Source organism: Leuresthes tenuis, unplaced genomic scaffold (assembly GCF_036924035.1).
Source record: "Leuresthes tenuis unplaced genomic scaffold, fLeuTen1.0.hap1 SCAF_19, whole genome shotgun sequence".
Lineage (NCBI taxonomy): Eukaryota > Metazoa > Chordata > Actinopteri > Atheriniformes > Atherinopsidae > Leuresthes > Leuresthes tenuis.
The window spans coordinates 8,763,268-8,776,187 of record NW_027325373.1 but is presented as its reverse complement, the minus strand read 5'-3'; the positions used below and the strand labels follow the sequence as shown (position 1 = coordinate 8,776,187).

The following is a 12,920-nucleotide window of genomic DNA, read 5'->3' as shown; positions in this document are numbered from 1 at the left end:
TGAAAATCTTGTTTAATCACAACCATTTTACGTTTTTCCTTGATGCAAAAGTGATTAGAATTTCTTTTTCAGTAATTTCTCTGTTACTTACTTTTTAACATCCTTTCACTCTCCTCCTGTATCCTTTTCCCTCATTGCGAATACATCTGCTTCTCTCTCACACTCTGTTCTCAACAATATAATAGCTCTTACCCATCTTACATCTTCTTTGTCCTCTTGTCTTGCCAGATCTCGATCACACTCCCCAGGGAGGAGGGACAAGAGGGGCTCCTCGTCAGACAGGAGACGTGAGGAGAGAGATCGCCATCATCCCAGCAGTAGCTCCAGCTTGCCCAGAGGGCATTCGAGATCCAGGTAAATCTAACAGCAGGTGTTAACAGTTTGAGTCTAGAGGAAGAGTAATGGATCTTGATGTTGAGCTGTGTTTATTTAACTGCTAAAAACAGCAGAGAAGAGCATTCATGCTCCCACACATGGTGTTGAGTCTAAAAAGTGTGATTCATGTGTCTTTTAATCCGTCATTACAAACTAAAGGGGGACAGTGTCATAGCTGGACATGTTATTGTGTGGCGTTGCTGCTTAAAGCTGCAATTTTAAGCTCTTGCTGTTACTTTTTTGCTTCCAGGTCTCCTCCTGAACAAAAGAAGAGCTCATTCTCATCTTCAGGACAGATGTACACTTCTGGTTTTGCAGTCTCCCCGTATTCCTCACCCAGAGTTTTGTCCCCTTCGGCTAGCCCTGCGTCCAGTCTCGGCAACTCAAGGTAACCCCTCGCCAGACGTAACGGTAATCCGGCTGAGCTTTTAAGTTTATTTCCAAGAGGTGACCTGATGTTTTCCACCCTAAGGAAAGATAGGGTTGTCTGCAGTTTGGGCTTAAAATGGCAAATGATTCAGCATTTAGCCATAACCGCTTACAATTTAACACGCTGTTAGTGCTGACTCTGCCTTGTCATTTAAAACTCAACAATAAACATGATAACAAAAGCACATCTCAACCAGCTTTCAAAACCTCTTCACTAAGCAGTATTTGCCCCAGTGAATTCACAGCCGACATCTTTCACTTGAAGGGCAAAAAGGGAGTTCTTGATAGACGGCCTCTTCTGATGTCCTGGGGTATATTTTCAGATAACTGTTAAAGATGACTTTCATATGCTGGAGGACAAAATATATTGTCCCGGCACAGAAAATAATAAAGACAGAAATATTTCCAGGGTCAGTACTCACACAGGTCCTTTTAACCGTATCTAGGTCCTGTAAAGCACTTTGCCAGGTGTTTCCCAGTGAGAAAACGATCCCATTGCACTTCATAGTCTACGAAAATTAACTCTATGTTTGCTGCTCTTTTCCTCAATCGTAATCAACTCAAATTACTTTATGAAATGCGTTTAAAACGACTCGAATCGACCAAAGCGATGTCAGTAGTAAACCCGATTGAGCCGTGAGAACAATGACAAGCAAAAGCAACAGCTGAAAGCTGAAAACAAACACGGTAAAAGGATATTTGTATCAGGAAATATGTTTATGCAAAAAGAAAGGTTTTTAAAATAAATAAGAGATAAAACAAAGTTCATCATCTTTTCAATCGTGCACAAGTGAGAACATAACGAGGCAATAAAGGGCAAACTTTTGTGAAATATGTTATGTTATGTATCCTTTAACGATTTAGCCTCGATGTGCTTATTGTTTAAAAGTCTCAACAATCAAGTTTAGTTTCCAGGTCTGCCACAGTCTGTTCTGCAGTGTCATGTCACCTGTTGTGTTCAGTCAATTTAATGCACACGAATTCTTCTATTTTTAAAAAAAATCCTTTAATGAATTATGAAATGTTAGATTTTCGAGAGAATGAAAGCTTTGGACCGAGCCACAAAGGTGAATTTGAAGCCTGCGGTTGTGGCCCAGTTTGTCTGCATGAATTTCCACTCGGATGCTCTTTGGCGGCGGTCCCGGCTCTGGGTGGATGTACAGGTCACGTGCCTTTGTCTTCTGCGTCTCTCTTCTTTTGTTCTGCCCTTCTCCTTGTGGTTGCCTGTCCAACTTCAGCATTTCAGAAAATATCATGAATATTGTATATCCTCTCCTGTTAACATGATTGATTCGTTTTTTTTTTGTTTGTTTTTTTCCTCTCTTTCTCCTTTCTTTTCTCTTCAGGGGGGGCTCTCTGGAGAAAGACAAGGCAGTGTCTTCATCCATAGTGTCCTCTGTGCAGTCCAAAATAACTCAGGTATTGTTCTTTGCTTTTATCCTGGATACATCCTCTGCTGAACTTTAAAGCCTGTCCAATAAATGCACTGAGTGGTGTTCTTTGTTTCCATCATGCAAAGAGGAAGAACTCAAAGTGCTTTGTACTTTAATAGCCAGTTTTTATAGCTTTTGTCTTGGGTAGTGTTACTTTAGTTCATTTCATATTTTATCCTCCCAACCTACAGTACAGCTGTAGGACACATCAGTGTCTTTGTGTTCGTCTCACAGAGTGCTCAACTGTCTCTTTGGAACAGAGTATGTGCTTCCCATGTGAAATAGTTTACATCCCAGTCGATAAAATTATGTTTCAGAGATGTTTAAAAGTCGTTGTACTCTGTCTGGGGCTTATAACCACATTTAAATGATCATCTTTAAGCAGATAAATTTCAAACCTCATGATAAACTTCAGCTTGTTGTCATCTGTTTTGACTCTCATGTTGACTTACTCTGACGTGGACTGTGACCAGATGTTTAGATGAGGATACGTGCTGATTATATAGCCAAAAGTTCTCCTGCAGCTTTCAGGCCTGAAAATGCCCTCATTCTGAGAGCTTCGCTGATTCAGAGAGGTGCTAAATGTTGGTCGGTGCCAGTTGAGCAGCAGGCGAAAGCGGAGACCTTGGCGGTTTCTGCCCCAGGCTGTGAAAGTCTGGGGATGTGAGATTTCTCCTCTCTATTGAGAAACTATGCTGTGTTCCCTTATGTGCTTATAACGCCAGACGTGACAAAGAGCTAAGTTAAAAGGAAAAGGGACAAAAGGACGTCCTTATTTCACGTTGGTGTGAAACACAAAAAATGTAGTTTTCTGAAATGTCAGGTTCAGTGTTTTATTGTTGTTCTTTGTTCTTTTGTTTTCTGAAATCTGAAATGTTTTCTTTTTTCTCGGTTTAGAATTTTTATACGCTGTCCAATGTAGTTGTTTTCTACAGTGGGACTAGTGTGGTTTTCTGCACCATAAACTCCAAAAAACTCCCCTCTTTGTGTTACTTACTCAGCACCAAAAACTACATCCGTCAAGTAAGCAACTGTGTACTAATTTCCAACTGAACAAAGTGCGTCAGTTAGTTTAGTTTCTGCTTGTTCCAACTCTGGGGATGTATTACAACACTAAACAGCGACACTTTTTTACACCATGGCTGCCTGTGTTATCATGCCCCATGGAAGCCGTGGTACTTCTGTTGAGTGTCATTAATTTTGAAGACACTTTTTTTCGACAAAATAACTGTGATCACACGAGGCGCCGCATGCTGCCACTTTCTGTTGGTTGCTATTACCAGCTGTTGAAATTTCTGCTCGTCACCATACCTCCCTCATCAGTTCCCTGCCATGGCATCTTCCCCGATACAGTTGCATATAACAGTGATTCAACATCTGCACAGGTCCGTTCATGGCTCACAGCCTGACTGATTCAGACTTGGAATAGGGCAGCTAGCCTGTAATTTGTCTGATGGCACTTCACAGAACCTGAAACACAATTAGCCTACCTGTTTTATTCTGTCTGAGGGGTGAGAGGAAAAAGTGTAGCCAAAGTATGTGTTGCAGGCAAACATTACACGGTGCACGTCGAGCATTAAAACTTTAAAATGTTCTGCAATTTGCCAGACTTTAACTTCCGTTCATTCCATCGATTTGAAGATGGAAACTGGAATTTATTAGCAGACCTTATTCTGTGCACTGAGGCAAAATCATGTTTGAAAAAAATAAAATCCAAATTTGTAGCATTGTGACAGCTGCCTTTGGTTTAAAATACATTTTTGGACTTTTGCATCGGGATTTCATTTTAAGGGGCCCAAAACAGTTGCCGGTATCTTGACTGCCTGCTTTATTTTTATGCATCGACTGTTTTCCAGCTGAATGCGTTAACTTGAGACTCATTTTATGGGTGTACACGAAACACAACAACAAAAAAAAAAGAAAAAAAGATTGAATTGGTGCAGAGAATACCTAAAGTGATTCACGTACACTTCTACCTTCGAAAACTGTGGTTGCAGTGAGTGTAGGGAGGCTGCAGTGAAGGCCAAAGTTCAGAAGCTTTGAAATTTGTCGTGATGAAGGTCAACAAAGTGTGAATGAAGAGGAAACACCAGCTATTCTGGGACCACTGCTGCTACTTTTCCTCAATTGGAACTTATTTTCCCCCCTGGGCTCTGTGTGTGTGTGTGTGTGTGTGTGTGTGTGTGTGTGTGTCTGTGCACGCGTGCGTGCAGACAGCCTCTCAGAGGGAGCCTCTGGTGTTTACTGACCAGATGCACAGCAGACAACACATCTCTCATCTCCTGATACGTCTCACATATAAAAAAGAAAAAAAGAAGCACCTCATTTAATTTTTGTTCTAATTATCTCGCACGGTCTTCTGCGTTGTCTCCATAGAGTAACATTAACTTGTTCATGAAACATGTTGTTGCAACATGGCCCGATTCTAAGCCACGAGCTACTTGTACCCCATCTGTGATGTTTTACAAACACATCTTGAATAATTCAGCAAATCCTCATCTGCGTAATGGCCTCTCCTTCCCAGAGGGTGCCCGGTTGCTATTTGCCTCAGCCCTCTGTTATTTTCTCCTTATTTGTTTTTGTTTCTCTTTTTTTTTTTTTTTTTTTGCTTTTTTTGCTTTGTACAGTCTTTCTGTAAGTTTGATACATACTTGATGCAGCCGTCAGACGAGCTTTTAGATCCCGTTGTATTTCTAGGACTTTTAAACGCGGGGTACATATTTGCAGTATTTTTTCCCTCTGTGGTAACAAAAAGGCTAGATTCCAATAAATAAAACCGATATAACACAAGACAGTTGTATTTAGTAGCTGAGGATGGGGTCACTGGCCTTAGTGATGACTTTTTCTCAGTATAGCCTTTCTCAGTAACAGTTTTTTAAATGTGCAATTTATTTTCTCATCTGCACAATCTTATCAGAAGCTAACCAGGTGTCATTTAAAGGGATTCTCATTGTCTTTGAATGCTCGTTTTGGCATGTTAAATGTACGTGGTTTGTCATCAGATTAAGAAGGTGATTTATGAATAATGTCGTTTTCTGTCCAATTGAGTAATGCAGTTAGTTTTTTTTATGGACGATGGGAGATGGATTCCCTAAAAAAAAAAAAAAAAAAGAGAGACAGAGGGAATGAGGTGGAGAGTGGTTGAAGTCTGTCGGTGAAAATGAAACACGGCTTGCATTACTGTTAACGTTTCCACACAGCACTGACAGCAGTTTGCTTCCTCGCTGAGTAGCTGGAAATGAGAAGCCTGCTGCTTTTGGATCCAACAGTTCACTGTGGGTGTTCTCGCTGGTTCTGTCTGCAAGTTTGGGGGAAAAAAAACTAATAGAGTGATAATTAGAGATTAAGTAACTGCTACCCAAAGAAAGCCAAAATGATTGATTAATTTTTCATACCAGTTTAATTGTATTGAGGGTTGCGGGGGAGCCCACCCCAGCTGTCAGAGAGGGGGGGGGGGTGCACCCGGGACAGCTCGCCAGTCCATCGCAGGGCCACACGGATACACTCATGTGGTCAACTTAGAAACAGATGAACCTAACATGCATGTTTTTAGAATGTGGGAAGAGGCCAGAGTATTCGAACATTCTCCACAGAGAATAACCCTCATCCTGGAAGCGCTAACCACTACACCACCAAGCAGGCAAGCCGATGCCAATAGAAAACACTAATGCTGCATTGAATGCACAGCAGAGATGAGGTTTACAAAGTTTACAATTAATCCTATAATCAGTTCTTAAGGTCACTGTGGTCATGTCGGCGTCATCACTCGCATGTATAAAACATCTTTGTGGAACTCGGTAATGTCATATTTCCATATTGTAGTTCGATAGGTACAGATATGATACAATTAATGTTGTTTAATGTCGTTCATTTTGTAATAATAACCTCTTTTTTTTTTTTTTTAAACTTGGGCACGCATCTATTTGCGTTATTTCCTTTTTTCCAATTTGAGCCCATTCATTTTCCTCCAGGGTATTTATTTCCGTCCTATTTTTACAGACCCGGCTGAGCATCAGTGTGCAGAGATCTCATTTCACAAAGTCGCTTCAAAAACAGGCACAATAACGGCACTTCCTGTGGTGCAGGTGCAGCACAGATATCTTGTTTATTCAACAGAGTGTGACAGCTTGTCTTCCCCCAGTCATTAACTGATCTGCTTCAAGTGTAGTAGTCCTTTATAGTGCTGGAACGAAAGGCTACGCTGCACCGTTGACAGAAGCTTACCATTCCCCACTTCTGATATTTGTATATAAAAAGCAAAAAAAAGAGACATGCCCCTCTTCATCTTTGCTTAATGAAGCAGAAAAGCATACAGGGATGTAACGACAGAGACAAAGAGATGTGAAAGGGAAACACAAAAATAAAAATATGCTCAGGGAAGCAAAACGGAAGGAAACACAATGAGGAACTAATGCAATGTAAACACTCCTATAAGTTGAAATTGATGTACAGTGTTTTGAAAAGAAAATACATCATATAATTAGGGGAAAATATACAGACATCGATATGTTTTTTTTTTTTTGGGGGGGGGGGGGGGGGGGGGGGGGGGTTTGAGGGAAATTGCTAAGATAAAAATTATTGAGAAAAGAATGAAATTCTGATTAGATGAATATTGAGCGAATAAATCAATGAAAGGAAATTGGAATTTAAATGACAAAATAACAAGTTGGTATGAACAAGAAGTTTGAAATTGAAGCAGAAATCGATTTAACGATTTCCATATTATCACTTGCATTTTCTTTAGTTTATTTATTCTCATAAACTTCTTGGCTTCTCAGTTAATTGCATCTACGGGGCCAGTTCAGTATTTTTTGTATTCATTCTTGATTTGTGCAGCTTGATTTTTCCGTGGAAAATGACGCAAAGTAAAGGTGTCATTGAATATCAAATGTCAATTCAGGCAGGTGGAAAAAGAGAGAAAAAGAGTTTAAGGAGAAAAGTGTTTAAACCCTGGAGTAGTGGACTCTGCAACTAATGATGAAGACCATAACACAGGAGGTATGACCAGCTGAAGAAGCAAGAGCTCAGTTCTACTTCAGGAAAAGTTTAATAAGGACTTTTAAAGAATGTCACGCAAGTGCTGCAAAAAACTTCTTATGTGTAATGATACTTGTGAAAACCGACAGACCATCGTTAGGACTTAAAACTCAAAGGTTTGCAAGGTACTTAAAGCTCCAGAGAAAAAACGGGGGACTGGTTGTGGCCTCTTGCCACGGGCTTTTCACATCCAGCGCTGATTCATTAAAATTTCACCTCCAACTTTGTTCCTCCATTTGAATCGAAGACACCGTTCCTCTTGCAGAGCCTCTGCTGGGTAAATAGCGGGGGAGGCATTGTTCCCTCGGTTTTTCTTTTGTTTTCACATGACAGACAGTGGGATACTGTGAGGAATACTTGGTTAACATTTCATACATGTACTCCCAGCCTTTCCTTTTCACTTGCGTAACTCTGGTCGGGCGTCTCTTGTGTGGCAATTGTACTGTATCGTGTGGTTTTTTGCTGCTCTTTTCTTTGCTCAGACACTTGCCGCTGACGGAGAGCTGAGTTATAGTTGGAGCCTCATTTGCCGCATTCCACAAAGACTGCGAGTGTGTGAGTGGCCTTGTTTTTCTGTGTGTACTCAGACACACTGGGGGCTTTGAGGAGAAACGACCTTTTGAGTGATTTGATGTGACAGCTCCATCCTTCTGTGATTACAGCTGTTAATTTGTCACATCTGTCAAGAGGGCTCGGGGGCGGATTATTGTCCGTGCGTCTGCGAATCACTCGTGGGATGCCGTGCAAATTAGCACTTCCTTTTCTGCAATGCAAGCATTTGGAGACCGGTCAGCAAAATTTAAGTCTACCTGAAAATTGAGGGGGGGAACTGCACTTCGGCAGCTTCCTGCAACACATTCTCTATTATTTGCTTATCTCTGTCACTTTTGACAACTGCAGCCTTCTGCAAATTATATATATAGGTCTGTATTTTTTTTCTCTCAACTGTGCACCTGTTGCCTTGGCAGTTGAAGTTGAAGATTAGGTACCTGTAAGTATGCATGGGTGGCGATAAGAGCTGCACATTAACTACACGCTATGTTTAGAGATGGATTCCACTGCGTTGGATCACCTTTTGCCGCGCCTACAGTGCCTTGCTACTACCTTCTCTGTTACGCCGCACCGTTGGACTCTCTTTAATTTAAGGGCCGTGTTCATTCATGCAAGCCACCGGCAAGAACAGAGCTAAAACAAATCAGTGAGCTTAAGGCAGCTGCAAGCTGCTCAGTTGATTCCCAGTGGGAGCAGCACCATGCGCAGCACTTTCATGCCTCAGGGAGTTGTTTGATTAATTATACTGGGAATTATTATTCATTCAGGAGTTGCAGTGCACTGCAGAGAGAGGGAAAAATGTGTTCCCACCTCAGCCTAATCACTTTTGTTAGTTATTCTAAGTGATAATGATTTTTAATTTGTTTACTTAAATATACAGCGCGTTGGTCCCTGGCTCAACGCCATGATTTAAGATCCGTTGGCCTTGGCGAGAAATCAGAGAAGAGAAGATTTACTTGAGACAAGCCAAAATATCATGAAAGAAGGCGTGTATTAAAGATGTCTGCTTATGCAGAATCTGGCATTATCGTTGTATGAGTAACCACACAGTCTTACTAGTTGTGTGGCACAACTAGTAAGTTCAATGGGGCACATTTCCAAGTTTGTCGGGTCAAGCTTGAGGTTAATTTTCAGCAATCCAATGACATGCAGTCACAGTCTGTGCTTAATTACCCCCCCCCCTTCTCTGTCTCTCTCTGTTTTCAGGATCTGATGGCCAAAGTGCGAGCCATGCTCGCCACCTCCAAGACCTTCCAGCCTCCCAATTCCTAAGGAGGGCAGGACTTTCTTGTTGCCACAACAGCCTGTGCCTGTCAAAAGGCGCCGTTCTCCAGTTTCCCAGAGATTTAACTGGCATGCATCTGTTTCAACTCTGTGTTTATCCATAATTTATTATTTCCATCTTTTATTTGAGATCTGCATCAGCAGGCTCCGTTTGGCCACGATATGTTTTCATGCGGTGTTGGAGCAGAGGTGTAGTGCTCAGTTTCACACCCACCCTGAGAAAGCAGCTCATTAGCTGGGAGATTAAGTCAACGTTGATATGTTTTGGTGCTTGGAAAATGAAATGTGCTAATGATCAGTCGCATCCCATTTTAAGATAAACTTCCAAACGATGTCAGTCATTTATGCAGCGTTACCTAAAGCTGCGGTAAGTCTATATTGTCTCCTTCTATGAAGGTTTATGTTTTAATCCTTTTTATTTTAACCTCTTATTCTCTGCTGCCGTTTTTTTTTTCTCCATATTTCCTCACACAGCTCTTCTTTTATTTCCAGCACTTCATCTTTCTACAGGAGATGTGGTTTTAATTTTCCAGTCTGTCCCTCAGCTGTAGTGTGTGGCCTTCTATTTCTGTTCCTGGTTTGTACTGTAATGAATTTAAGGCAGAACGACTTTGTAATCTGAGCAGTCAATAAAATTTCAGTTATGATGAATTCGCAATCCTTTTTTGTCTTTTGAATTGTCATCAGGCGGGTGAGTTAAGTTTTTGTTTTATTCACATACAGCCGCATATTCGAAACCTTGGTGTTAGAGTGGTTACCAGAATAAAAGACGGGGTGCGACATCTGGAGACATGTAGTAGTACACATCTGGACATGGTAAAACTAACATAATCTTGGTATATAAAGTGTTAAAATTCAATAAATCCAACCTCAGATGATTCATACATATTACATTGTGTCATTATTTATTAAAAATAAACTAAGCCAAACTCACAGTTCCCTTGTGTGCTCGGTCTTCAATAAGGTCCTGCTCAGAAGACCTGAGGGGCTTGGCACATGTTTAAAGTGTTACTACCATCTAAAGATATAATTATGAATATTATAATTGTATTTTCTTCCAGTAGATTGAGCTTGATATAATGAAGATGAGCAGGACCTTCATTTGCAATATTGCTCAGATAAAATCAGCTGGTAATCCAAAACATTCCCTTGAGGTTTTTTTTTGTGAAGGGTTTTTCTCTTATTGGTTATGAGTTAAGGCTTTCCAGGACTTTTTTTTTTAGCAATACAATTTTAGTTTTACTCCAAACTGAAGGAAAATTTATCTAACAGATGTGCAAGTTCAAATCCTGAGCAGATTTAGCAGGAGCAAATCCTGCTCTCCATTCAGCTTTATGTTGGTGAAGATAAGGGTGAGACAAAGACCTTCTTAAACTGACCTGGCACTGCTTTGTAGCACCTTGGCCTGGACAGTTCAGCGCGACCTAAAAGCCGCTGCCTGAATCGCTGGGTCGGTGTTACAGAAGCCAAAAGGAGGTTGACCACAATGCAATGATTCACTCCAAATCATAATGGCGCCAGGAGTGGGTGTCGTAGTGGTTTGTTTTTCAGCTGATGCACATTGTTTCAGGGAAAATTCCATTTTCCACTAATTAATGCAGAAAACCTGACGGGTCAAAAAGCTGCAAATGCCACTGCGTGTTTACAGTGACACACTCTCAGTAAGTGATTCAGTCCTTGTCCGTCCTTCATTCGTGATATGCCGAGGAGATCGAGGAAATTATGTTTACTGCCCCCAAGCCTTCATCTCCATTGATTGTGTGACATCACTGTCACAGCAGCATTGTTAATAAACTTTGAAACGGTTGATTGGCTGATATCCTCTGGGTGCCTGTTGGTGCTGAGATGGCACCTGTGACCCAGTGGGTAGTTAAAACCAAGCCACAAAAATTGTTAGTTAAGTCCAGCTTGATTACTTCAGGCAGAGAGCCAGCTCCTATGGGATTAGATGCTCAGACTGATTACCCTGTTTAAGGCTATGGTAAATCGTAAAAGTAATCAATAAAATGTCAAAGTCACTTCCAACACAGACATATGGCTAATGAAAACACATTAGTGGTTTATTTTGCTCTTCTCTCTCACTAGTACTGTCGTGCTTTTAAGTGGTGGTAGACTGTAGCACGGTGGCAAGACCACATAAATCCATCTGTAGGGTACAGGTGGGTATCATCAGCATAGCAATGTTTTCAGATTTGGATTACCACGGGGGGACATTTAGAGCAAAAATAATTAGTTTGAACACACGGGACTTGATGACATAACAGTTCCTGCATGACATATCTCCTCTTCAGTGTCTGAAGCAATGGTTCTCCACGCTGTTTAGGCCTCATCAGAAATGTTTCAACTGTTCTTCGGAGGGTAGTTCAAGCCTCCTCAAACCAAAGCAATAGTCACTTCAGCCGGTCGTCATCAGGGAAACTCTTCAGAAACACAACTGGAAGTAAAGTGTGGATCTGAGAATGCAGAATATTTCCTCCCTCCTGACAGACATAAACATCACCGCTAATGTTTTTTTGCATTATTTCCATCTCACAATGTACTCGCAACTGGCAAGTTATAGTTTCAACAGGCAATACCTTTGTTTGTTGCCTGGTTTAATGGCTAGATTAGATATAAGATGAAAAGTAAGACCTATAATAAAAAAAAAAGCAGAATGCCACCTCTAAACGGCTATAGAGCTGTTGCTGTGAACACAGTGCAGTTCAGTCCTATGGACTTTAGCACTAAACTTTGTTAGATTTCAACTTGTCTTTATTGATGCTTTTTCCATCAAGAAGCTTTCAGACAAACAGCCTGAACCCGAATGCTGGCATTGTTTCAGCCTATTTTGGCTGACTTTAGTCTGTGTTGTCCATAATTAAGATTGGGTTGGATGGTTTCTGATTTCTTGGCTTAAGTCTTGACTGCACACTTAGGACTACTTTGTCTTGTGTTTTGATGTTGTTCATAATGAAAATCAAGCTAACTTTACATTAAGCAAGCGTTGTTTTTTTTTTTTTTTTTTACCTGGTTTGATTTAATGTTGTTTACCACAGTAAACTCTAGTATTAATATATTTACCATTAAGCATGTAGATAATTCATATGACATATATTTTCAAATATAGAGTAGCAAAGGTGTCAGAGGTGTTAAACATAAACATATGAGAGTGTGTCTGGTCTGCCAGCAGAGATAAAACAACCTATGGAAACCTGCCCAGGGTGCACCCTAACTTTGCACCTGGGATAGGCTCCAGTACCCCCACCGACATGGATAGGAATAAATGCTAAGTGCTTCCTTTATAATCTCTAAGCATAGACACTGGAGCATTGTTTATGAAAAGAAAATAGATTATCATGCCCCACAATTCCTCGCAGTCACACTCACAAAGAACTTGTTGATTGAGCATAAAAGACATGTAAAAGCTTTCCACCCAATTATATAGTTTTCTTTCAGCATTTGACAATTATGTTGTGCTCATTTATTTTACACTGGTTGGGTCAATTTAATCTTCACTGAAACAAATTTAAAAAATTCAAATCTTGTCATATAAACCACATCCAAAGAATGTCAATTTGTTCAACCCATCCAATCAAACTGAGATCCATTCTTTGATAGATTATGTTGAGCCAACCCAAACAAATTGAAATGTTTGTGTGTTTTAAGTTTGCAAGAATGAAGCGCCAAGCAAACTTGATATGTGATTATTATGAAAGAATATTTCATATGTCAATAAACAATGTGTCTTTCTTGTTTTGTTTTTTGTTTCTGTACTCAGGTGTAATTTACAGTCTCTCTGCTGACTCAAAACCTATACTGTCGCCTGCCAGC

The 12,920-nt window shown here is 40.6% G+C and overlaps 1 protein-coding gene across 2 annotated transcripts in view; it reads left to right on the top strand.

Moving 5' to 3' along the window:
- Positions 1 to 9,761, top strand: part of sfswap (splicing factor SWAP) — a 40,293-nt gene extending 30,532 nt beyond the window's left edge. For both annotated transcript variants that reach the window (XM_072372475.1, XM_072372476.1), the window contains exons 16-19: positions 229 to 354; positions 626 to 763; positions 2,151 to 2,223; positions 9,033 to 9,761. In XM_072372475.1, coding sequence (XP_072228576.1) covers positions 229 to 354; positions 626 to 763; positions 2,151 to 2,223; positions 9,033 to 9,098 — 403 coding nt within the window. In that variant the 3' untranslated portion in view covers positions 9,099 to 9,761. The remainder of the gene's footprint in view (positions 1 to 228; positions 355 to 625; positions 764 to 2,150; positions 2,224 to 9,032) is intronic.
- The last annotated feature ends 3,159 nt before the right edge of the window (positions 9,762 to 12,920 follow it).